Here is a 27,476-nt window from a genome sequence, read left to right as displayed (position 1 = left end):
GAATGGCAACCATCTTACAAGCCTAGGCATGCTCAGTTAGGCCTGTCCTAGAAGCTGGGTAATTGACTATATCACAGTGTCTGGTTTTCTTGAGAGCTCAGAACCCACTACGTGATGCTATACTGTAGAATCATGGAATCATAGAATGGCCTGGGTTGGGAAGGACCTTAAAGACCATCTACTTCCAAGCCCATGGCCATCAGCAGGGGCACCTTTCACTAGATTGGGTTGCTCAGAGCCCCATCCAACCTGGCACGGAACACTTCCAGGAATGGGGCATCCACAACATCTCTGGTGAACCTGTTCCAGTGCCTCACTACCCTCCCAGTAAAGAATTTCTTCCTAATATCCAATCTGAATCTAATCTAATCTCAGTTTGAAGCCATTCCCACTTGCCCTATCAGTACATGCTCTTGTGTAAGTGATGTGCTCTTCCTTATCACTTCTTGTGCCATGTGGAGTGCCTCAGGGGGAAGTCCTACCTGACTGTCAAGTGGAGTTGCAAGATACCAGATCTCTAAATGCCACCTGGCATGCTGTCAAGGTCCTCTAGACGTGTCCCAGAAGCTGAATGCATAGGCTGGGAGGGTACTAAGAGCTCTGGCCTCACACTGCTCCCCACTGCTGTTTCAGTCTTCACAGCTGATTTGTTTATTATTAAGTTACCTGTTTACTGTGCTGGATATACATTTTATCTCTGGATGAGTTCAGTAGTGATGAAAAACTTCTGAGTGTACACATTTAATTTTGTGACTACAGTTCCAAATTTTATGTCATCTGCAGTTTACTAGTGATCAAAACTTTTGGTTCTCTTCAAGAACTCAACAAATATTCCCGTGCTAAACTTGACTCAGGTGGAAGTAAGAAAAACATACATCCCAACATGCATTTGTTTTACCTTAGATATTATATGCATGCATATCATTCTTATTCAAGGCAACACAAAGAAACATTTCCCTGATGTAAATAGACTCATTAATTATTTTTCTTTTGAGACTGTTTTCTTAAAACATTTCTTTTTAGTTTCCTGACTTCCTCAATTCTCTTTTATAACTTTTATAAAAAGCAAATTTAATACTTTAGTTAAGCAGGTATAAACTTGTAGAGTATGCAGACAAGGTGCTACACGCCTATTTTTAATAGTCTTGAAGTAAGAAAACATTGTCTTACAATAAGGGTGACTCATCTAGAAATGTAGTTAAGATCAGGCTAATACAAAACATCCTAAAAAAATTCCATTAGGATTACTGCCCTCGAGGTAGATAACTTTGAACTCTAGTTCCAACATGTAAACTTTAAATGGTGCTTCTCAGAAGTCTGTAACTTACAGTTTGACTCTCTGTCCTCCTTGTTTTTCTTTTCTCAAGGGCCTTACTTTATAAATTACTTTTTCACAAGAGCGTGCATTTGCAGATTGGATAATTTGCCCTCACATTTGGCTAAATAAGTATCTGTTGATGTAGATAAAATGATGATTTTTGCAAGTGCCGAGAAAAATATTGTAATGCCTTCAAACTATATATGGCTGTTGGGAGCTACATATTATGACTTGTGTTCTGTAAAGAAACCATTTATAAATATAAAAATTGAGATAAGCCTTGTTTAGCAAAGGACAGAGATCTTATGTGAGGTAGGCTGCATTTTCATGAGCATGCTCATGAGTAAATGGCTGTTCTCAGCTCTGAACCAAAGAAATAGACTGGCAGGTGGGGAATACTCCTTGGAATAGCTACTGTCAGGTGAAAACAACCCTCTTTTCTTGTCTTCCACCACAAAATGTTCCTTTCTTTCCTGTGTACTAATATTGGTAGGGTCAGTGTCAAGTTTGATTTTTAGTTTTTGTGGCTACAGAGACATAGGGAATGGGTAAACAACAAAAAAAAAAGGTTACATAATTTTGGTTACCTATATTATTAAAATAACAATTTCAGCTATTCTGTTGAGCATGAATGAATGCTTGGCAGTATTTATTTAATTTTTCTTATGTTTACAGTAGTAGCATCTCATAACAAAAATGTTTCTAAAGATGCCAGAAGAAACCATACTGAATTTCCAGACCACTCAAGCCATTGCTGTGTAGAAAGTGCAAATGGAATTCTGATAAATTAATTTACTACTTGGAATTCACTACAAACTTCAAAGGCATTTTGATAATTAGGATGTGCTTCCAAAATAATAGGAATTATAATGGCAGACTAAGAATGGTGTGGTACAAGCATGTTTCCAACAACAAGTGTATGTAGACACATATATGCAATTAAGAGAAAAAAATTTATGTCTGTAGGCTAAAACCTATTTGCCATTCACATGCATTTTTTCTTATGGTATTAATTCTCTAGGATATGATATTTATTATCTTTATTCAAACAAAGTATTATTTTAATTGCTGCTTGTTTGTGGCATGCTCTTCAAGGTAAACTTCTAAGTCTTCCATCAGAGTACGCTTAATACATCATCTAACTACAGTAGTTCCATAAACATGAATACATTTTAATTTATAATTGGGCATGATCCTAGGATAAAGACTGTGGCAGGTGTTGCTGCATAATAATGTGATCTAAAGCTTTCAGCATATCAAAGGAGGATGTGAAGAAATTGAAAATTAGGTTTTCTGATGGAAAAAAAATAGGTTTGATGGAATAAATTCTGATATCTTGTATCAAATTTAGCTTTAATGAAGAAAATTCCTGATAGGGAAATTAAATGTTTAAATTTGACAGTGCAAAGTTTAAACTATTTTTTATTTAATGCAAAAAATATGCTCTGAGTGTATGTTAAAAGTGTTGGAAGGGATCAAATGTGATCCATGTGAATAGGGAGTGCTACTCCATTATCAGGTACAGCTGGAATGAAGCTGGCAGTAAATGGGTGATGTGTGTTGGCAAGAGGAATTTTCCAAGGAAACAGTAAGTTTAAATAAGTAGAGGAAGCCAAAGCAAGGTAGAGAGTTTGATATGTAATGTAATAGTGAGAAAACAACTAAAAAAAGCGTTGGGCAGATGAAAAGGAAATTATGACAGAAAGTAGTTAAGTAGAACTGTGGTTCATTGTGGAAGGACAGGAGGAAACACAGAAACCCAACCAAGGGAAGTTCCAACTTGATAAAAGGAATAACCTCTTTCACCCCTGACAGACAATCAAGCAGTGAACAGGTTGCCTGGAGAGATTGTATGGCAGAGCAGTAAGGGGCTGAGTGACCAGGCCTGACCTCATGGGTGATCCTGCTTTGAGAAGGAGTTTGAATGAGAGACCTCCTGATGTCCTTTCCAGCCTCAATTACCCAGGGGTCCAATGGGAAACAAAATTGTTTTAGCTGATTATTAAAATTCTTTGTGACATGGCCGTGTTGTGGCTCTCCGGAATGACTATTTCCTTCACCCAAACAGGATTCTGAAAATCAAGAATGAACTGCTGCACACAGTCAGTTTTACTGGCAGGCAGCAAAGCTCGTGGAATCCCTGGAGTTAGGAGCCAGCACTCCAGCTGTGCTCACTGGGTTCAGCGTGACTATGCTGAGTGACAGAGCTCCATCATCTTAGCAGAAGTGAGACACAGGCAGTCTTGGGGAGGAAAGCTCAGGCTTCCTTCCCACGATGCAGCAAAGGTGCAATCTAAATTAACATATGGATCTATTTGACCCCTTGAAATAGTTTGGATTTAAATGGCAGTTGAGTTTCAAACCTCAACTAGAACAAAACTGTTGCTTTACTATGATGATTTTATAAAAGATAATTTCCCAGACTTCCTCTACTCATTTCATTGACCATTTAAAAGCATGCAGCATCTTTTCAATGTGTGTATTGTCATTACTTTAAGGTTCTCCTACTTTATTAACATACTTTCCCCTTGTAATGTTTTGTTTCTTTTCTGGATAAAAAAATTTCAGTTTTCCACACTTGATTTTTTTTTCTCTTCTTTATTAAACTCAGCCTGAAAATCTTAGTTGTTTTTTTGTAACTGCCTCTCCTTTCTCATTTATATTACAGGAAATTAGAGATCTAAGAGGGCTGGAGAGAGTAGTGAGATGGGTTTTTATAGCTGCAGCCTTTGAGCTGTCTTTTGTGAGAATACTTCTGACACTTGCTGTTGATTACAGGCTTCATTTTAAAAAGAACTGTTTGAGCCTAAGTTATGGTGCCTTTTTGGATTCCACAGCCTTCTTCCACATGTGAATTTTTGTAATAGCTCCAATCTGACCTTCTTCATTAAATTACTTAGTTCAATAGAGTCTGAGTTCTTGAAATCTGATATGCTAGTCTGGTTTATTAAGTATATCTATTTTGTATCTGCACTTTGTGTACAGTACTAAATTCAAGTGGCTCTTGCTCTGATTTCAATCTACCCATTAGTTTCTTTCTGCTGATAAGAAATTATTTCAATATGGTTTCCCATTTTTCAGACTGTAAAGTTATTCTCTATTAAGTAGAAGCCAACTGTGATGCATGTTCAGTATACTTTTTTGCCCAGTGAATCTATGGGAAGATAATTTCTCCCACAGTTGTGGTATCCTCTGATTTCCAATCCTGTGAGAACTGGCCATGCATTTTTTTAATTCTCACTTCCATCTGGTTGCGATGGTTTATAAGCAGATGTTTATTGTTCTCTCCCTTTCTTCCTCCCTCCCCTTCTTGCTAACTTAATACAAACTCAGTTGCCACCAGTATTTTTGTTGTCACATTATAAATATTGGACATAATAAATATCCATGATTCAAAAAGTCATTCTAATTATCTTTTGGAATTCTCAGTGGTTAAATCACTTTTCTTGGTCACAGAAAATTGCTTAAAAAATCACAAGTCACTTTTCAATAATGTTAACTCTAAAACAGCTTTAAAAATAAATTTCAGGTCTTTATTTTTATAAAGAAGTCTGTGAGTTTACAATAGAAAGTGAGATGTTTCTGCACTACTGAGGTTATGCATCTGATTGAACTTATTGTGTGGTATGTAATTATAGAAATAACTTTCCATATGCAGCAAATACATATTGTTTATATCCAGACTTGTTTGAAGACCAGTTAGCCCATATTTTTATAATTTTTCTTGTCTTTCACTCCTAATTTATTTTGTGGTGGTGTTTGGTATATTTCTGTCTCTGGAGTTTCATTGAAGTCTGCTTTAAAAATAATTAGACTTTACATGTATGAAATTTCTAGTTACTTATGGAACAGCTATCCCAAATACATTGGGAGTCTTGTGTTTAGTTCTGCGTGTTAATTCAGCATCGAAAAGATAAAAGCCTGAAATAGACTTGAGAGTTTCAGACTTGAATTTTGATTTGTTGGCTTAAAGAAAGGAAAATGTTCACTGAATCTAAAACCTGAAGTCAATAACAAGAGAAATTACTAATTTTCTGAAATAGCGGCTTTGTGGAACAAATCAGGCAATAACTTGAAACTGTTGCTCCTGACAGCAACAAAATACTGATTTTTGCCCCACCAGTAAAAGATCTAAAAAGGTGACCAGGCCAAGATCTTTGTCGCAACTTTGCAACTTCTTTGGTACTGAGGTGAACAGTTACATCTCCTTAAACAGTATCATTAGTAATTTTTTTTGGCAAATTTTACTATATATTGTTGAGAATAGGACTTATGTTATCTCTTCGTTTTTTTTTTTTTCTTTTTTCCCCCTTTATTTACTCAATATTACTGACACTGCATTTAGTTATCTGTTGAAGTGATAAGAGGGTTGAAATTTTCAAAAAGTTTTCTTGAGTCATCTAGTGTCAACCTGAACAAATATCTTTTAATAAATTTAAATGGGCTTTAGGGGCAGGCCTAATATAATGATTTCATTTATATAAAATATAATTTGAATTTTGAGATACATATTATATAAATTACTTAGTTACATTACCTGTACCTTGTAGCCTTTAAATTTACAGCTGTTGAAAATATTCTGCCAATAAATGACAACATGTGAATTGAAGGTAATGTTTAGCAGATTAGTAATTTGGATTAATTTGTTATTGCATGAAATCTAAGGGTTTTTGCCTTGATCACAGACAACCTATCACAAGAAGTTTGTGTTATCACCGATGTGAAGGAAGCTCTTGCACAAGTAGGTTTTCTCCTTCCCGAATCTCTGAAAAGCCAAATAAAAGTAAGTATGACTCTATGGCTCTCAACTGTCTGATTAATTTAATGTTTCTGGTTGCCATTACTCCTAAGAAATGGTCTTAATAATGAAAACAGAAACTGGACATCCTGTGTCACTGGAGTATTTATCGCAAGGGATTAACATCAGGTGTGGAAGTCACCACGAAAGAAACATTTTCTTCCCAGTTGTGCTTTAGAGGGGGATCTTACAGATCCACTTAAAATGTCCATATTAGATTAGAGGAGAAATTGAATGCAGACAACAGAGAGGCCAATTTTCTTTGATTTTATGAATTCAGTAAGCCCAAATTGTTACAAATATGTTACAGAGGAAATGCTTTTGTTACTTTGAAGTCTGACTTGGAGTATGAACCAATTAAAGTAGGTTGTTTTCCTGCAGAGCTGTGAATGCAAAATCGAATTAACCAGCCTTTTTGTAGAGCATTAGGGGTACATTTCCCTCACAATGAATGCTCATAGCAGCTTTTGCTTTGGAGTATTGATGGAATGTTCTACTGGCATTTAACTATCTTTTCCTTTTTCATTATTCTTTCTAATAGAGCTGTCATATTTCCATTTTCCAATGGTGATTAACATTTGGTAATTGCTTAGACTGGTGTTGGGGTGACTCTTAATTATATCTAATGTGATGATATCTCATGTTCCTGTTACCCAGAGAAACAGACAGGAATAACTCTTCAAAAATTTAGGTTTTCTGATTTGCATAATGTTACTTCTGCAACGGCTTTATTAATGTCTGTCAATCTTCTGCTTGGTGTGTTAATTATTGGAAGGATATGTTTCCCTATCAACTTGTATTGCTGTCTTATATCTGGAAATGTCATCTGACATTGCACTGGAAGTTTTTGTTCAGGAAGAACTGTATTTAGTGTGGAATCTTGCTTTATATCTATTAATTGTCTACATCTAAAAGTGAAGAAAATTAGCAGACTTGAATAAGTCTGAATAGCTGTATGATGGGGCAGAAGTATGTCTCTATTTCACTGCCACCAGATGCATTGCTATATCTGTTTTTTTATCTCTGTGTAAACTATTCTGCTATTAAGAGGAGGACATCACTTATCCCTATGCTTTTAAACAATAAGATCTCTGAGTTAATTTTTAAGCTTACCAATATACAGGATATCTAACCCTATGAAAAATATATGCACAAGCCTATTTGTTCTCCAATGAAGCACAGTACCTTGTGTGTGAGAGATTTGATTTTGTGCAAAATAATTATTATAAGCAACATAGATGTACTGCACTGAAAGCTGGGCCTTTTCAAAGGGATAATTGGAAGGTAATTGATCTAAATAAGAGACCAACTGGGAATCATTCTGTAGAGTACATATTATCTGGTACCATTATTTTAACATTTTAGATACTTTTGACATTCCAGTTCTCAGTAGCAACCATATTTATTTGTGAGATATTTGTTAACTTCTACATATGTCCTTAAAGAAGAATTAAAAAGAAATTTTATTAGAAAGATTTCTGAGAGAGGCTCTAATAATGTGATAATATCAATAGCAGGTGGGAAAAAGACCTGAAAATTTAACTAATAAGATAAAGAAAATAATTTCTAAAAATTTTTAAGGCTACAACTGTTTCTTGTGAAGTACATTAACAGTATTTTAGTCAATGTTACTTTAAACAGTATGACCAATGAATGAATGTTTTGTTAAACATATCATACTGTGAAAGACATAACTTGAGTTTTTCCTTAAATTTGTTGTTTAGCCCTTTCTTTTGAAGTAAACAAACCTAAATGGGAGCTGAAGGTATTTTCTGTGACTGGGAATCATGTACTCGTATTTCTTTAGTGACAAAGTGCTGCTGTCACATGAAATGGAATCAACTGGATAAAGTTGTGTGTCATTTTTGTGACTGGATAATTATCCATGAGTAGGATATAAAAATATTTAGTTGTTTTCAAATAGAAAAAGAACTAGCATTTCACTAGTAGAAATTCACCAATTTCTTAATGATTGTATTGTCCATCTGCTGCATTGGTGTTAATTGTTATTTAAAATTCTGATATAATTTAAATAAATTTGCAGGTTCCAAATGTTCTGGTATTATTTTTTGATTTTATGAAAGTGGATGTTGAATAAAGTTGAAAATTCAGTACAGGGCATCTGGTAACTAAAAAAATTAAAGAATATTGGGTTTTAGTAGGACCAGAAGTAATTAAGCAAATCCTTATACTCCTTTCTATTTAAACATTGAAACATTATGTGAGAATCACTTTTTACCAAGATGGTATTTTTAGGTAATTTTTACTCTCTAATGTAGTTGATAACATTGATTAATATTAATTCTAATTTGAAAAAAAAAGTACTATTGCATAGGATATTAAATGGCAAATAGAATAAGAATTAATTTTAGTCAATTGATGATTTGTTGAAGATTGTACAGAGGCAGTTGTGCTTACTTTTCCAACAGAAAATTTTGATTTAATTTTTGTCGGATAATATTGTGGTCAAAAAATGCTACTGTGTTACTTAATAAAATTATTGAAATTAAATCAAATGGTACACTAAAGGAATTTTTACATGTTCAGCAATGCTTAAGCATCACATATTGTACTACCTCAAAGCAAAGAATAAAAGTAGACCTATTGCCTTGGATCATGTTCCAAATACTTTCTGAAAAGACACTGGCTTGCAGTAGGCTCGTGTTCATCAAAGTATGTGCAAGGCTGTAAAGGTACCAGGGATTTCTGCTTTTACATCTTCAGAGGTTCAAGCCAGGTGAGCCCTAGAGTGTTGCATTTTCCAAGTATCTTTAAGTAATTCATACCTTCTGTGAATTTTTTTAAAAATCTTAAAATATTAAATGTCAGTTATCTGTGGCTATGCTATCAAATATTGATCCCAAAATGTTTCTAAAATCATTAGACTATCACGATCAACTTCTTGGTTTCAGACCACTTTCCTTTGCAAACAAGTTAGTTCCTGATTATTACAAAAATTAACAAATACAGCTTTAAATAACACTCTAAAGCCTTTTTAAATGTTGTATTTGGTGCTTTTCTTGGATTGGGAATTAGGTGGCATTTTAAAGGGGCACAGCAGTGTATTACTTCTGTTGCTTGCTATGATACTTAACATGTGTTTGGAAAGAAATTAAGCTCAGTTGTACTATGAAACAGTGGGATTTTCTGATTTAATGGAAGTTACATGAAGATTTTTTTCTCCTGAATTTCAAGATTTTTTATTTGCTTCGAAGTGTTATCTTCTCTTAGGGAACAGATTCACCCTATGCTACCTGGTTTACTGTTTTACTTAAGGCAGTACTGAAGCTGATAATGTAGTAGAATCTACTTTTTATTTCAACTGAGATAAGATAGTTACTTAGCTTGTGTTAAAGGTTGCAAAATAAGTATGTCTGTGCCTAAGAAAGTATTTAAAAATATTTGTTGAGGAAATTATTTCAAGGAGAGACTCTAGATGGGTCCTGTGCTCTTGTTCTGGGCAGAATCCTGGAATACCGGTGCACCTGGTCTTTCTTGCATACGTATTTTATTTTATTTTATTTTTAATTTCATTAAGACAAAACGTATATAACTGAGTATTGTAGAGGTTTTCTCAGAATTAGAGGTCTAAAATCATTAGATTGTTTTATGGATGGTGTTTTCATCTCTTGAAACAGTTGAACATCCTAACAAAGGCAACAGCGCTCATGTCTGATGCTGCCAGGGCTATTTCTGGAATGCCTGCCCTGAGCAGTATACTTCAACATATGCTGGGCTTCATGCTTCACTGTTAAGGGCCCCAAAATTTTGGACAATTTTCAGTTTTTGTAGTGGAAATAATAATTGCCAGTTTTAAATAATTTAAATTAACAATTTCTGCTACAGAGATGGAAGCTTTAGCAGATAGTTAAGGCTGAATTAGAATTTTTGACTTTTTTTCTTTTTCTGTCTAATCAGGTTGAAGCTATTTCAATATCTCTGAGCAAAAACGATAGCTGTCTACAAAACATCATTTCAGGACAGTGCTACAATTTTGTTTGTGTAAATGTAAGTAGTGAGGATGCATGCTTTTATTTTACACTTAAAATCACTAGTAATGGTAAATAATAATTAAATATTTGAGTAAGAAGTTCTTTGTTAATTTTGTCCCCGTGTCCTGTGTTCATTCGGATGTTTGGTGTTTCTAATGAGCACTAAACTCAAACTTTGAGGTACTAGTCTGTTCATTCTCCTCTGGTTCCACACTTTTGTCACTGTGTTGTTAACCAGCCATGAATTCTTGAACAAGAGGGATAAAACCTGAAGTAGTTTAAAATTTTCTTTCATAACTGTGGTATTGAAGTGAATTATTATGAGAGGCCTGTTATATGTGAAGTAATCTAACTGTGCATTCATTGCTACTGTGGTCTAAATTAGTGTTTCCCATTCTGGACATGTGCATGCCATGTGATCTGTATTTGGGTCCATGTATGGGAAGAGGTTGGTTTTAGATCTGAGACCAATCAAGACCCTCGATATTGTTTGTTTGGTTATATATGTATATAAAGGGTTATTATTAATCTCATTATTTTTCAAACATCTATAACTTTTTCAGAAAACACCATAAAAGTATATTGAAACCAAAAAAATGATCAACCAAAGTTCGCCCCCTCAAAAGCAAAAAAGTGATGTATCTTCTTTTTTTTGTAAATAACAGTCCTTCAAATTCTATTTTTATGAAATAAATGTTGTTTTCAGTAATTCTAAACATTTATTTTTAATTAGGATAAAAGGTGGGTCATTCAAGAAACCCAGAAACTAGTGGATATGTTGGAAAAATCAAATATTCCTCTCTTATGTCCAGTTGTCCTCATTTTGGTAGGTAACTCCTGTAAGTTACTGTAGAAAGCATCTAATTAATTATTTTAAATTATTATTTAATATAAGTAATGTGTAATAGAAATATTTTTAAAGTTAGACTATGTTTGCACTGCTGCTAACTCAGAATAAAATTGTAAATTCAAACTGTAAATTGGTCTCCAAAGGAACTCATTTTCACTTCAACAAATGTACTTCATGCTGTCAGAAAACAAACTGACACTAGCAAATGACAGTTTATTAGTTATATATTTCTGTGAAAGGCTCATTGTGGCTGGCTGGTTGTACTGAACTGTTTACTCCTGCCTTACTGCTGTTGTCTGTCTCTGCTGGGGATGCTGCAAAACTTGAATGCTCAGTTGAAATAGAATTAAGTGGCTTTATTTTTTGCTATGTGTGTATGGTCCTGATGGATGCAGTGTTTTCCATACAGGCCAGGATGCCATTGGCCTTCCTGGCCACCTGAGCACACGCTGGCTCCTGCTCAGCCACTGCCAACCAGCACCCCCAGGTCCTTTTCCACTGGCCACCTTTCCAGCCACTCTGTCCCAGCCTGTGGTGCTGGGTATGGTTGTTGTGACCCAAGTTCAGGACCTGGCACTTTGCCCTCTCAAATCTTATACCCTTGGCCTCAGCCCATGTATCCAGCCTGACCAGATCCTTCTGTAGAGCCTATCCTTCTGTAGAACCTATCCTACCTATTGCACCCTTACCTATTATATCCTGTTCTCTTAGGGTGAGCTACTGTGATTCTATGAGCATCAATATTTAGCACTTTGTTTCTAAACCCTCTTTTTTTCTCAACCCTGTTTCTGGGTCTTCAGGGTAAAACTTTATTTTTTTGAATTTTCAAAGATAAATTACTTCTGCCTTTCGTAATCAGAACAATTACATTTCTCCAGTTCTGCTGGTCATTTACAAGGCCACTGGATGTGCAAAATACTCTTTTTGGACTGAAAATATTTTCATTAGTACTTCAGCAAGCATATAAAAACCATTTCTGTCTGTGTTGAATTTTGAGTGTGAAGATAAAGTTGGAATTGTTTATCAAATAGCTAATGCTAAGGTGGCAAAAGCATACTTATTTTGCCTAATTGATAGCACTTTCCAGTCTGTACTTTCAATTAAATGCTTGTTTGAGTGTCATGTTAGGAACGTGAAAATGGTTTAACACTTGTAGCTATAAATATTCTGGTCTTAGTATCTCCTAAGAAATAGGGGTGCAAGTAATTCTTACACTATCTCCCCATGAAACTTGGGTTTTGCCCCTGAGATACTAAGTCTTGAAGTCATTGTAGAACCCAGAACCATTTTTAATGAAGGTGCATTTGCTTGAACAGCCTGAAGAATGCACAAATTATTTAGGTAGACTTCTTTTAAAATAGCTGTAAGAGAAAAGAATACATTTAATCCCTTTACTATACTCCAGATCCATCAGTTGTTTCTGACAACTACTTGAGATTTCTAAGAACTGGACATGGGAAGAACATCTCATAACTAGGTGGAAACAGTTGCTAATATTTAAAACACTGATAGAAATACTTTTGTTAAAATTATGTTGCCTAATTGCACTTGGGCATCTGGTGGATGTAGCACACAATCTTTTAGAAATACAAGAAGGGAAGAAGAGGAGATCTGGAAGGTATGTTTTGAGTGACAAGAATTAGCTAAAACAAATCATTGTCTCATATTAATCACTTGGAAGTATTGAAGTCCTTTAAATTTCTGATATCTAGACCTCATTAAAGATGGTATGGGAGACAGAAACTTCCTTCACAGTCTTTAATTAAATTTAGTGTAGGGTGTCCTCTTCTCTAAGGCTCATGTGTGGGATTTTTCTCAACTTTATTCTTTCCTATATATATAAACTTTTTAAACATACTAACTGAATGAATTGTTAATGAAAAATCCTATAATACACTTTCTTTCAATGTGAAAGGACATATTAATATTTCTCAGACAAATGTGAATTAGAATTTTAAACAGTATGATGACATTTAAATGCATAGGTCTTAGGTACCAGCTATAAGGGAAACATGTTTTTCTACTCTCAAAAGTAAAACTCTTGAAAGAATAAATGGGGAGAGCAGCTAACTGCTTCTATTCCAAACTCATAACTAGGAACAGTCTAATGCAATTGGATTTGGGTAATTGGAAAGTTCTTGTCTATTCTTTGATTTCATGACAAAAGCAACTTTTTCATAATAGTATGATAATTAAGAAAAAAAGGGCTTTTTTCCCCCCCTTCCAGTACTCATCTTTAATTGTAAAAATGACAGGTGTTATTATTGTGCCAGACTCTCGGTTTAACCAGCCCAGTGTGCATTGATCCAATAAAAGGATGAGCTTGCACAAGACCCAGTGGCTTTTTTCATATTCCCACCTATCAGTTGCCACAGATTCAGTCTGTCCATTATCCTGGTACTTGACTGGATTGTTTCATGGCATCTGTAAGCTGAAGCAGAAATTGGATTACTGTATTTGGACAAAAGGGAAGATTAATGTTACAGGAGAAACAGGCATCACAGAGGTAAACTTGAGGCAATTATTTGTTTGCATCAAGGAGTATCTTCAATTATGCTGTAACCTGACAAATCATATTCTTAAACTGACATTGCTTTTTTGAGCAATACATTTTCATGTTTGTAAATGGTATGAATGGATTTCATTTTTATGTTGTTTCTTTGCTTAGGATTACAAAGAAAGGAATGCTAGTACTTCAGCTCTTTAGTTGCAATTATTTGCACTTCAGTACCAAAGTTAGTTTGAGAACAATCTCTTTTCAAAGCTGTTAAAGAAGTTAATGGTAGAGAGGAGCTAGGTTAAGTTCTCTCGAAATAATAGGTTTTGTAATTTCTTGTAAATAGCTGTAAATAAGTAGTACTTAGCCTTGTTTTGGGTAGAAAATAACAAAATAATGAGTGTGTGTGAAAATTAATCTTGCTTGTGTAGTAGAAGACAATAGCTTTGCTTCTGGTAAGTATGCATTTAGGCAATAAACAGCTTTTTTAAAAAAGTCTAGCAAGGGAAAATGAGTGAGGACCTATTTTCTATCAGTATAAATGGAACATATAGTACAAAGAGAACTTGAAATAATTTTCCTTTTAGGAATAAAGGTATTTCTGCTATTAACAGACACTGAAACCTTATATGTACAAATCATCATACTTAATTTTGATTTCTACAGCTAATAGAAGTTTTGTAAGAGAAATTGATTAAAATGTCGAATACGTAAGACTTGGAAAGGATTGAGCTAGTTGATACCTCCTTGGAAATAGCAGTTACAGAAGCACAGATTATTCTGAGTTGGAAGGGACCCACAGTGATAACTGAGTCCAACTCTTGGCCCTGCAGAGGATACCCAGGAGAGAATTCAGAGAATCATAGAATGTGCCAGGTTGGAAGGCACCCATCAGATTCATCAAGTCCAACTCCTGGCCCTACACAGGACACCTCAAGAATCACACCTTGTGCCTGAGAATGTTGTCCAAACACTTCCTGAACTCAGTTGAGGTCCTGTGTGACCTGCCATGTTTGTGCAGCATCCCTGATGGAGATGAGACCTGCCTTTCCCTGCCCAAGGGCTCAGGATAGTCATATCCCTACCTTCTTTTGAGGTAGTTTATGCTTTTTAAACTTGAAGTATTATCTTGAAATTAACCCAATTAAGGCAACTAATTTGCTATACTGAAAGGATAGTAAATTTTCAATTAAATGTTAAAGAATTTAGTTCTGTCTTGAAAACCTTGAAGATGCTTATGAAAGACACATGTATTCTATAGTCCTTGGATAGTAAAAAAACCCAAACAAACAAAAAAAAACCAACCCAAAACCTTCTTTGAAAGTTAGTCTAGAGATTATAAAATAATGTTGTTTATTTTCAAATTTATTTGAATATTTTTAAAATGCATGACATTTTCTGGCATATTGGTTTCTTCTGCTTTGAAAAAAACAGTTTTCATGTCCCTAAATATGTAAGTGGTGGAATTCAGTAGTAAATAGAAGCTGTCTCAGAAGGGCCTTTTTTAGTCTGTATTTTTATGTGTGCTTAACACATGAAAATGAGATACTAAAAACCATCAGTCTAAAATGGCACACTGTGGAAAAAGTGGATTTTGTTTTTTCCTCATCTGTTTTTTTGCAGGTGCACTTGGTTATTCCAGAAAATAATTCTTTCAGCATTGGGATGGAAGACCTAACTATGATCAAGAAATTTGCAAGAGAAACTAAAAAGAAAAACATTTTAGTTTATGGTCTCCTTATCCAGTATAAGGTATGTAATTATGTTTCTGTGTGCAAATTATCTTCTTTTGCAATTTATATGATTAATGATAGAAACTTCATTTAAAACAAAATCAAAGGGAAATAAATATGACATGAAAAGGATTTTTTTGGAAGATTCTTGCCTGTTCTTGTTCAAAATTCAGACAAGCCTGTAGTTATGAACAAAAATGTAAGCTTTTTGATTAGAGAGGAATAAATGGTAAACATTTTTTAGAAATGCATGAAAACGTCAGGACCCTTTTTGCTTTTCTTCTTAGGAAATTGCTTTTTTCAGCATTAGATAAAGAGAAAAATAGTGAAAGCACATTCAGTCAGTGGTTCTGCAGTATTTTATGTCCCTCATCAAAACAGAGTTTGGTACTCAGGTGACAGGAAGGGCATGGCATAGAGGTGTTGAAACAGTGTCTGTAATAGCAGCAAATTGCCTCAGCTTGAGGCAAAAAGAGTTAGCACTCCAACATACTTTGTACTCACAAAAGCTATTTAAAAATAAACCATTTGCCTGGGAAACATGTTCTGTCAACCAGAAGAGTGGGCTGCCTTGCCTCCAGTGCAGATATAGTTTTTCAGCTTTTTAACTCAGCAAATTGAAGTTTGAAGGAAGAAGTAAGCTAGAAATTTTAATAAAGAAGAATAAATGTAATCTTAACTGCTTTTTTTTTAGTTAATCTTTTAAAAAAATTATGTGTTTGGGTTTATATATAATTGATTAAATGTGGCTTTAGTTTTACATCTTCTGGTATACCAAGCACTTGATTTTTTCCATCAAATTCTATTGCTTTATTAAGAGCTGTGAGGATCAATACCAATCAGTTTATGCTTTTATAGACTTTTAATGCCAACACAATAAGAACATTGCTATTATATGACAATTATATACTTTGTGAAACACTGATGGACATACAACAGTTCAGTTTTCTTTCTGCTGCTATCCAACCCCATTTTTCGGGGTGAATTCTGGTTTCTTTTGATAAAAATACTTTGAATAACTGTTGAAATATAGCTCTAAGAGTCACCTTATCATGGTAAAAAGTAACACTTCAAATATTGCTTTGGTCTAACTGCAGTTTTTGCCTTTTAGACTTCATTGTGTGTATATGATTTTCTATACAAGTGAATCAAATAGACATATGTGGATAGCAACAGTTAGTAAAGCTGACTGGAAGAAAGAAAAATCTTTTATAATCTTCAGTAGATTTTGATGTGCATGGCAACAAGACATTTTAATATTAATGGGCATGTATAAGAGCAGTTGAGATCTGAGTGGGAATTCTTGATCTGTGGTGATAAGAGGATTGCAGCAGACTGCTGCCTCCATTCTTTGAAAATAAAAAGCTGGAATCATTATATAAGATCATTGCAGGGAGAATCATCACTTATTAGCATGGAGAAAGTCTTATATAGAATAAAACATTTACAAAGTAAGTAAACTATTTCTAGCTGTGTTGTTTTAAAATGGCTTTAAAACATTTCCCTGCTCACAGAGACAGGACTATAGTCTTTAGTTCCTGCTGTCTACTTTGATCGATTACAAAAGAGTAGGTTGTACACATAATTTGTATATATGTGATGTATGTATCAAGTTTACTTTTGGCTGCAGATCTATATGGAACATAATTGTTTCTAGGTAATGACCTATGGAAAGACTTGATGTATGAATCTAGAAATTACATAGCCCCAAATCTATTGGTGGTCTGGGTGGGACTGAGAGACTGTGAACAAAAATATCTTTAAAACAGTTTATTTTTCTTTAATCTTAAGTCCAAAGCATGATTTGAGAGTCACCATGGTATTTTACTTCTAGTACAAGCCATTAATAGATGAACCTGTAGATGAGTTCCATGCTTGAGGATAGAATTTCATATAGGCATGATGGGGAGTCCAGAAGAAGTAGAAACACAAAAAACCCCACCTGTGCTAATGCAGAATAGCCTATTATTGCAATAACTTCTGTCACTAGATGCTTTCTAGAAGTCCCAGTTTAGAAGCTATAGTTTATTTCAGGGAAAGAGTGATGACAGGTTACTTCATGGAGCTTTCCTCTAGCTGACAGGTTTATATCATCACTACCAGACACACACAGTTCATAGGTACACATTTCCTAATTTGAAAAAAAAAAGAGAACTTACTGAGACAAGGCCATGGTAATGTTCAGGTGAAATTATGTTTCGTAGGGTTGAATGATTTAGTGGGTGTAAGGATATGTTGATATAAAAGACAATAGGGGCAGTCTTTTGGATTTTGCATTAGAAAAGCAAGTTTTTTGAAATTAATACATTTTGAAACTATAGCTTTTTTATGTTTTGGAAGTGGAAAGTAAATGCTTGTAGAACCATGGAGTTCAGTTTTGATGGTACTAAAGGAGCTGTGAAGCCCTAAGAAAAAGTATGAGCCTTTATTGTCACTTCTTAAAAGCAGTGTTTGTTTGGTATTGAAAAAGATGTCAAGTATTTTTATGATTATTTGATACACCAATAAGCTAATCAGGAGAATTAAAGGAAAAGGCTTTAATGTGCTGTATAAATGACCTGCTTTTTACCTTTCATTTGCCTATAACAAGTGCCTGGTACACAAATAGTTATTTGTCTTATAAACATCATGCATAGGATACCACATTACTGATGTTGATCTACAGATACACTTTATAAATCTCTAGTTTGCCCCCTGAAAGTATAGTTAATTTAAATCACAATTATGATTTTTTTTTCCTAAAACAGTTTTGCAGTGTTAGAAGTGGTTTGCACTTCTTCAAAATGCAAAGGGCCAAAGAGTATTCAGTATCTGAGTCTGAACTTAGGGAATTAGTTTTTGACCAACTTTCAGATAATTTGAAGGAAATAGCTGATAAGCAAGGTGAATTAAAAATAGGGGGAAAGGTTAATTTATCTATGGACAATATTATTGGAAAGTGTTGATGAAAATGTTAGTAAAATTCCAACTCCTTAATTTAATGAGAAGTTCACCTTGAAAATAGCAATGACTGACATGGTATTATATATTAGAATAAGAATCTTTGTTTTAATAATCAAGTCATGTAGGATGTAATGGAGGAAGCAAATTCTGAGTATTAGGAGGAAAACCTATAAAAAAAGCCAAATTATTCTTAAATAAACAAAGTTGTACTTAGAAGGAGACTTAAGAACTGCTAAAAACCCAAAGAATATGAAAGCTAATGTCAAACCATTGCATCCATGCAGGGATGGATATGTATTAAAACTATTCATTTATATCATTAGAGGCACAAGATTTGGGAGGATACCTCAGCTGCGTCTTGTTGTTCTATGTTCTGAGCAATGGAATAATACTGAAATTGGGCCTTGATCTTACACACTCACACACACACACACACACACACACACACACACATTATTATCTTTAAATATGTGCTAGGTAGTTAATGGGGTTATGCTTAAATATGACAGTAATGTTTAAAAAAACCCCTATTTTCTTTATTTGCTGCTCTTCTCCCTTAAAAATATTAATAGTAATAATAATAATAACAGTCTTATGACTGAATTACAAAAAATAAAAGAGAATATAAAAAGCATTTCCTAGCATGGGAGTTCTAATTCAACAGCTTGTAATGGTTACAGAAATAAAATCTTGGTCTGTAAGTTTCAGTAGAGTTTGTTACTATGCAGAGGGATTAAAAAGGAGCAGTAATCTTCTAAAATAAAGCACATTTGGAAGGAGACAGTAAACCGCAGAAAGCTTTAAAATAAGAAAGTAACATTAGTATATCTTGGTTATAGAACTGTATTAATTTAAAATAATCCTACTTCACAGAAGCACTGACAGAATGTTGTGTCAGAGCAGGAAATATGGGCTAAGCCTTGCCTAGGGTACAGTGGGCCCAAGTACTTTTGCCTCTGCAACTTCTGTTTGGTTAAGATAAAGGAACTATTCACTGAGAGCCAGAAAAATCACAGTATCTACACTAAAAAGAGACAAATGACGCAATATAATAATTGTTATGAAGCTGCTTGAAACTGAAAGGAACCTGAACTATGGGTGATTTCTTATGCAAACATTCTGAGCACTTACTGTAGCCTTAAAGATTTTTTGAAGACAAGAGGCCCATCTGCAGTGTGGTTGATGGCTCAAGAAATACTTAGTGTGCTAGAAGTGTTTTATGTCTGTCTTGGTAAACCCCAAAGGTAAACATTTATGATTTCTTTTTCATCAAAGATGCCTTAAAATAGCATTATGGGTAAACATTAAGGCAGTGTTTCTCAAAAGAGGGAACACACCCCTCAATGGGATAATCCACAAACTAGAAGGTGGTTTGGCAACCAATAGTGAGATAATGAGCCTGGAGGGAAAAGAAGTAAAATCACAAAATAAAACTTTGGAAACTCATTAAAAACAAATAGGTTCTGCCCTACATGACCTCTGCATGCTTCTCAATTCATGTAATAATCAACATAGAATTGGTCAAATTATTGCAATCTGATTAAAATTATTGGGATACTGCCTGGAGACCTCACTTTTCTTAAAATGACATTTTTTAATTTCAGCTGCAATAAGATAATAGATTGTAATGAATATGGAAACTTACATTTATTCCTAGAAATCCTTAAGGCCAAGTAATTACTATTTAGTATTTTCAAGAGATAGAAGTCAAACTTTTAAATTCCGTAATCCTATGGACTATTCACTCTTTCAACAAGGAAAATTTTGCAAATTATGTGATGAGCTGGAATGGTCTTGTTTTCACGGAGCTTAGGACAAAGAGAAAAACTGAATCAGTCTGAAACTTTCTATATGGAGAGGCTGATAGAAATCAGATTCTGTAGCTTTCTTAATACAAACTCATAAGCAGTCATTCACCAGTAAAACCAGAAATTTATATTTATGGACGCTTTACACATTTTTGTCCTTAAATATTAATACTATTTGCAATCAGTCATGACTGTATAATTTGCAATAAGTAGAACTGACATGATGAGAGATTTACAAACATGGCTTTGTATTTTGAACTGAAATCTATTTGATCAACCTAGACTTTTGCATCTTTTTTGTACCATTCAGAGGATGTAAAGAAATTAAAAAAGAACATGTCTTTGGCACATTACTCAATTAAGAAATGTATTAGTTCAAATGTTACTGAAACGTTGGGGAAGTTTTGGGCTTTGAGTCAGGAAAGGTCATAAACACAGAACTTTGCAACCTCACTTTTGCTTGCAACACTCTGGTGCGTGACATTGGGGGAAGCACGGTTGCTTGGCTGCACATTTTAGTGGATATCTTGAAGCTTGATACTGGATAATATTGATAAAAAAATGGGATTGATATTCTTTTATTTCAGAGTTGTAGTGTGTCTGCCTTGAATGCATGCATACATGCCCTTTTATTTTCTTGTGCTTTGTTTCTTGACACCTTTCTCTGTTATTCTCTTGTTTCCCCTCAAGTCTTCCTCCTCTTCTAGCCAAAACAGGTAACAAAACAGTGGATTTTCTACAGATTTGCAGCTCTTATAAAAGCACTCAAATAAGATTTCCACAAAGTAATTTTTTAGTGCAGTACCAAATTACCAGTCTGAGGAAGATGGGCTTTTAAGAAAAATAATTGGTAACCTTTAGGGCTTTCATTAAATAACTGTGTAGGTTTTTATCAGAGAAAGGTCAGAAAGTTGCTCAATTTGTCTCTGCTATTACAAGTTCTGGGAGTTTAACAAGCTGCACAGAAAACTATGAGGTTAATATTTTATGCCTTTTACACATGACCTTTTTAGACTTGTTTCAGCTATTGAACTTATAATTGGAGAAATCAGAGTTCTTCCATCAGCTTGTCAGCCAAAGTGATTAAGGCATGTAGACATATCCTAAAAGCCGTGACTTCATAAAATGGCCTTTAAACATCCTTGCTCTTTTACCTCAGTTCAGCCATTCTGACAGTGTTATTCAGTAAAGGTTGCCAGTTGTTTCTTTTGTGGATATTTTAATTGTATAATATATATTCCTCTAAAATAGTTTCTTAGTATGAAGAATTTTAGGGAAGAAGTGGAGTTAAGGTGAACTACCATACTCTCAAGTGAAAAGGAAAATATGTGATATACAATATAGGAACTTAGAAAAGTATGTTAGTTTTAATTATTCTGGGTACATTACTGTAATAGGAAATAAACATTGAATTGGAACCATTTGCAAAAACAAATACTATGAGCATCAAATCTGAGTTTCATCTTCAAATCTGATAGTATGAGTTATTCTGATTTTTATTTCTTATTAAAGCTTTGATGTTGACCTCTTATCTCTTAATGGAAACATAAACATTTAAGATGAAAGAACTTTGACACAAAATTTTGTTTGCAAACAAATGGCTTTTAACTTTTTCCATTGCTAGCCTGACAGAAACCTCTGAAGTCCATTGCATCTGTTTAAGGGCAGTTGCACTTTTGAGTTGTTAGCACTGGAATTCTCCACTTAAAGATGTTTGTACTCTTTTACTGTCTAAGTTGGACATCAAAAATTAATCTTCTGACTTGGCTTCCATGCTGTCCCCTAGAGGCATCATTTAGCAGGTAACTAAAAAACCTATAGTATAGAAGGTTTTTTCTGGCTTAGCTCTGATTACATAAAACAACAGTAACAAAGAAGCTTTCTAAAATTGTTCTGTGTGCTTAAGAGGCATTTTGAAAATGTTAACAGCTTGCAGTTTTGTTGGTTTCCTAATGAGTTTTGTATTTTGAGTGCATTTTTCAATTAAAAATGTGACTGAAATTCTTCAGATAACTTTTTCCAGTTTCAATACAAATTTTAGTTTTATAGTGAAAGTATGCAAAGGTTGTAGCAATTTTTATCACTATATTGGACCAGGAAAACTTAGAAAGTTCTTCAGCCATTTAAATACAAAAATTCCCTTCAAGCTGTACATAGTAGTGACTGTAAAAATTCTGCAGGCTCTTGCAGTGTAGTAATTCCTAAAATTTGTGCAGCAGAGGCAGTAACCATTAAATCTATATTGGGAGTATTTCCTCTTTCATCCTCTCCTGCTATATATTAGTCTCAGGCTAACTTTGGAGTATTTCTTTAGAAGGGCTGGAAGACCTGTGGTTGGGCTTTCTGTATGTACTTGAGACACTAAGCCCCAAGTCTTATTTGTTGTTTGTGTCTGATTGTTCAGTGAAAGTCATCCATTATGGATCATACCCAGTGCTGAAGTATTTATGCCATGTATGGTATTACACATGTGATATTGCACATGGCAAAGGCCCAATAATGTCAAGAATGAAAAATGCCCCAGCCTGCACAGCCATCAGATCCCAGTGATACCCTGTCTATCTTAGTAGCTGCTTTGTGTACTTGGACCTTTTTCAGATTTGTCACCCATCTCCTCTGGAAGTATCTGTCCTGATACATCCCAGGTTTGGGTTTTGCTGCAGTAGGATTTATTATGCTGCAATATGTTAGCATCAAAAATGGCCATAATGGACCAGATCAGAAGTTTATCTAGGTCATTGCATTGTGTCCAACAGTAAGCTGTAAGGAAATCCAGAGGAGAGAATCAGATTAGGGCAAGCATATATGACACTCCTAAATTTTCTCCTTACACCTAGAATTGTTAGCTTAAGTATTTCCTGAGCCAGAGAGGTTTTCTGTGGAAGTATTAGCCCTGATAGGTTTCAGTTCCATGCTCTTGTCTTCTGTGATCTGTGTAAACTTTTAGCCTCCACGGTGTCCCCTAGAGAGCAGCTACATAGACTGGAAAAGAAAGAAAGAGAGGTGGTTCTTTTCAAAGTAGTATCCTAAGCACAGGAGCTTACTACTGGTCTGCTGAGATCTCAGCAGATTCTCTAATTTAAAATTAGAGATCAGATTCTCTAATTTTGAATTTGAAATACAGATGAATTGTTTTACATTCACTTACATTCAACTTCATTTATCATTTTATTGTCTAGTTACTCAGGTCATAATGAACTTCCTGCATTCCATGCCAGTCAGCCACTACCCTAATGGACTTCATATCATAAGCAAATTCATATTATTACTTACAATTATTTTCTTTTTTTTTAATGAAGTTGTTGAACAACATAGATCCCGTAACAAACCCCACCTGAACTATGTAGGTTCTGTTCTGAGGACTAAGCATTTTCTCCTACCCATTCTACTCAGTCTTTTGAGCAAGGATTTATCCCTGGCAAATCCTCTATCTTATGTCCTGGAACCTTAGTTTTCTTCGAAACCCTTTGGGAGGAATTTTGTTGAAAGTTTTGGAAATCCCAGTAAATTTAATCAACTGCCACCCACTCCTTTGAAGAAATACAGTGAGAATGCACATTCAAACTTAAAAACCAAGACATGTTGATTTCTCATAATCTTAACATGCTCTCTGCTATTATTATTGAGTATTTAATTGTTAAATTTTCTGGTACAGAGTTACAGCTTTCTATTTTGTAGTTCCTGTATCTTTCCAGAATTTTCTTGTTTTAAATTGGAAATTATTACCAGGCTGTTGTGCCTGCAAAGGCAATTTTTAAACTAGAGATGATGCACGCCACTAGGAACCTGGTGCTTCTCTTCATTAGTGATAAGGCCAGAACAATCACAGTGCATTCTGGTGCTGGCTTGTGGTTGCTGAGGGCTGTTTATTTTTTAACATTCAAAAATAACAGGAGCAAATCTCCTGGCAACTTCATCTCACCAATGTTAAGTTTCTAAACATTTCAGCTGGCTTTCATCTAAATATGTTTTGGAACATCTGAATATGAAAACATGTTCATATCTCAAGACTATGAGATGCAGAGTGTTTGAAGTTAGATTAAACTGTTCTCTTAAGACATGGAAATGCATGGATTGAGGCTTAACAGAAGTCAGAGAAAGATCATAGGAAACCTCCACTGGGTAGTGATTTTCATCTGAATTTTGTTGTGAAGTATATCCTGGAAGTTATTTTCCAGTCGAATACTTGGATTGAATAAAAGTGGAAAATGTCACCATTATAGATTTTCCAGCATTTTCAGTCTGAACTCATTAAATTTGATTTTAAAGCATTCTTTGAGGAGCTGCTTTCCTAAGCCAATTTTTATTCATCCTCCTAACTAATATTTTAACCATATTCCAAGCCTTACAGTGTACTTTCTCACAAGGTCAGAGGTCATATTTTCTACTGAGCATCATGGCCCATTTCTTCGCAATGTACTTGTATAAATTGTCTTGATTTATAACTGTTTTGCTCTTTGAAGTTTCTACCCAGCAGAATCTTTTAAAAAAGGGGATTGCTTACATTTGAGTTTTTTTCAACCTGTGTGGTACTGGCAGCAGCATGAATGCACATTTTTGGCAGAACCTCTGCCTTCAACTTTTTCCTTGACTCAGTCTTTCCATTCTTATGCAGCTATGAGCTCAAGTGTTTTTCCCCTATTTATTTAATTCCAGTGTTCTGTGCTTAAACTGAGCAGACCAGGTGTTGAATTTTGTAGGCAGTATTGTAGCAAATGATATGAAAGATGGAGATAATATGTGATTCCTACTTAAACAGCAGCAGTATAATGAAGTATGCTTTGTAACGCTCACTGCACACCAACTTATAGTCACTTGCTCCCAGAACCGTGCCATTTTAGATTTTTTTCCTGCGAGTCTTTCATTATTCAAAATGAAGTAAAATGCATTCAGAACTTTCCTCCGACTAGGTCAGATACCAGTTCCATAGTTCAGCTTTTGGTTTTTGTCCTCCAAGTGTGCTTTATGCTTACCATGTTCAAGGCACAGAGATTCTTGCACGGAATTATGGCATAACTCTGTTTACAAGCTCATGGAGTTCATAAACCAAAATATTGATGATGTCAAAAGGCAGAGTGTGTGCCTTTACTTCTGAAGCAAAGAGTTATTTTTTTATGGAAGTATATGTTCTCTGCATGTACTGTTTCTAAATATTTTGGAGAGAAGATGAATCTGCTTTGTTTATAGAGCTTCAAAATGTTTTGGGGTGATTTACTGCACTCTGAAGTTCCATTAAGCATGTTTGTATGTCAAAATTCCACTTCCTAAAGTTTACTCCAAACCCAATTTTAAGTAGTTAGCTGTTGCTAAATAAGGGCTAACCATGCATCTACGTCTGGTTGATGTAAGATTTTGTTGATTAACTTATTAGTAACTCTTACTGGCATGTCACTTTTTCAGATTTTACATAAATTTTGCAATAAATAGAAATTTTGGACAAGGTAAGAGTTTTCTGTAGGTGCAGCCTCTTAGCTTTTTGACATTCTACTAAAGCTTGTTTGCAGTTTGTTTAGGTTTTTTCACCTCATGATAGAGAAAAGTGCATTTTACAGCCTAGAATCATCCAACAAATGTTAATTACGATCTTTCAAGACCTTATTGAATAATTGGCCTAGTGAACTCAGATGATTTCCTCATTTTCCTTAATTCCTTATCTGACTGATCAAAGTTTTGCTACCAGGTACCTTGCCACCCCACTTTTTTCAGGCATGAATTGGAAAAAACATCTCTTTCTACCCTAAACAATATTATCTCTTTGCTAATAGTTCATCCCAAGAGTGAGAGTGGGGATGAAATTTAGTGGTGTAAGAAAGCAGCTGCTGAAAGTTTTCAAGCAGGTTGTGTGCCAGTCACAGCAATAGCAAAGGGAGGTTGGCTGTTCTGTCAGCTGTACTGCTGCTTTTGTTGTTAACAGGGTTTGCATTTCTAGTGGAAGGGACACCATGGTTTCATGTGCCAGCAACCGTAAGAGCTTGAAACTGGTATGTTTCTAAAAGAGATGGATTTCAATGTCAGTGCTGAACAAAATGAGTGACTAAAAATGTTGCTTTTTCATCATCATCAAAAAATAGGATGATGAGAAAAATGATCATCCAACTCCTTCATTCTATGTACAAGATTATTCCTTTAACTACACATTGTTTTCTTTGCCTTCCTTCCTTATTAGTTTTAGTAGCTTTATCAATCTTGCCTACGTGAATTGATAAAACTCATCTGAAATGTGTCTTTTATACCCATTTATTTCAGCTATTCATTGCTTGGCAAACATTGTTATGTCATTAACTCTGTATATTTTTCCTTTTCTAATTCTTTATGGTATGAATTAGGCCATCCTCTCCTGTTTGAAAAGGGCCTGTTTTGTACTAATTGATATTAAAGCATTAAGAGAAACGGCTTGGAGACTTACTGGCTTCAGGCCTAATTACCAACTACATATTCTTGGTTATGGGGGACATGAGAAACATCCTTTTGAACACAGAGACATATAGAAATGTTCAGGGTTATTACTGAAAAGCAACTGCTCAAATCAGAGTAACATACTTCTTTTTTTTTTTTAAAGTCAGGATCTTTCTTCATGTTGCCTTTTGAAAATAATATTCACTCTTGCCTCTAATCAAAGATCACCAGAAACTGAAGTGCTACAACAGGACAGAGCTAAGATAACTTTTTTTTTACAGAAAAAGAGAGTGGGAAACATTTTAAAATAGAAAGTTTTTCTTAAAAACTGGGAAGCATTGGTGAAACTATCAAGGGTTGGCTTTGGCTTTTTTTTCCCCCAAAGATTCTGTATCAATATTCCATTTTGCTAGAAGCAGTACAGCTGTGTTTAAAGAGATTACTTGCCAGTATAATTAAGGATGTGAAGGAATCTGATCCTTCACATCCTTATGGGATGGGAACATTGGTCAGAGGACCAATTTGTGTGCTAATTTATAGCATAAGCTTGCACCACATTGTGCCAAAATGGGAATCATATTCAGTGTTCACCCTAAAACATTGCTAAATCATTTGAGGCAGCATCAGTTTAGTATGAAATAGAACGTTTGCACATGGCTCTTGACATTGTTTCCATTCTGAAGTGCCGCAACAAGTTTAATTTTAATCCTAGGGCAAGTGTTTTGCAGAAAAAGCCCTCTCTGTATCCTGATAATGTAGCAGCTGTGTCTCCTTGCTGATGATTTTCAGCCAAACAACACAGACAGGCAAAGTGTACAGGCAAAAGTGATGTTGTTGCAGAGAAGCACTAGAAACTTTAATGTTTTTTAACTGGAGGAGAGCTTTTTAGATTAAATAAAAAAGGTTTTTTACTGGGGGTGGTAACTGGCACAGGTTGCCCAGAACCCAGAATCATTCACAGTAGGTTGGACAGGGCTCTGAGCAATCTGATCTAGTTGAAGATGACCTGACTCATTGCAGGCGGCTTGGATCAGATGACCTTTGGAGGTGCCTCCCATCCAAACCATGCTGTGATCCTATGATTGTGTACTTTGGTATTGGGTTAAGCTAGTACACATCAGTGGTACTCCAATGGCTCTTT

General features: G+C 34.8%; 1 protein-coding gene across 3 annotated transcripts in view; it reads left to right on the top strand.

Annotated features, from left to right (window-relative positions):
• The window catches only part of CRPPA (CDP-L-ribitol pyrophosphorylase A), a 107,624-nt gene that overhangs the window by 49,278 nt on the left and 30,870 nt on the right, over positions 1-27,476 (top strand). For all 3 annotated transcript variants that reach the window (XM_064411343.1, XM_064411344.1, XM_064411341.1), the window contains exons 6-9: positions 6,004-6,101; positions 10,035-10,124; positions 10,842-10,934; positions 15,079-15,207. In XM_064411343.1, coding sequence (XP_064267413.1) covers positions 6,004-6,101; positions 10,035-10,124; positions 10,842-10,934; positions 15,079-15,207 — 410 coding nt within the window. The remainder of the gene's footprint in view (positions 1-6,003; positions 6,102-10,034; positions 10,125-10,841; positions 10,935-15,078; positions 15,208-27,476) is intronic.

The sequence above is a fragment of the Passer domesticus genome, chromosome 1 (genome assembly GCF_036417665.1).
Source record: "Passer domesticus isolate bPasDom1 chromosome 1, bPasDom1.hap1, whole genome shotgun sequence".
Taxonomy (NCBI): Eukaryota; Metazoa; Chordata; class Aves; order Passeriformes; family Passeridae; genus Passer; species Passer domesticus.
Note: the sequence above shows the minus strand (reverse complement) of the source record. Positions and strands in the feature narration are given on the sequence as shown.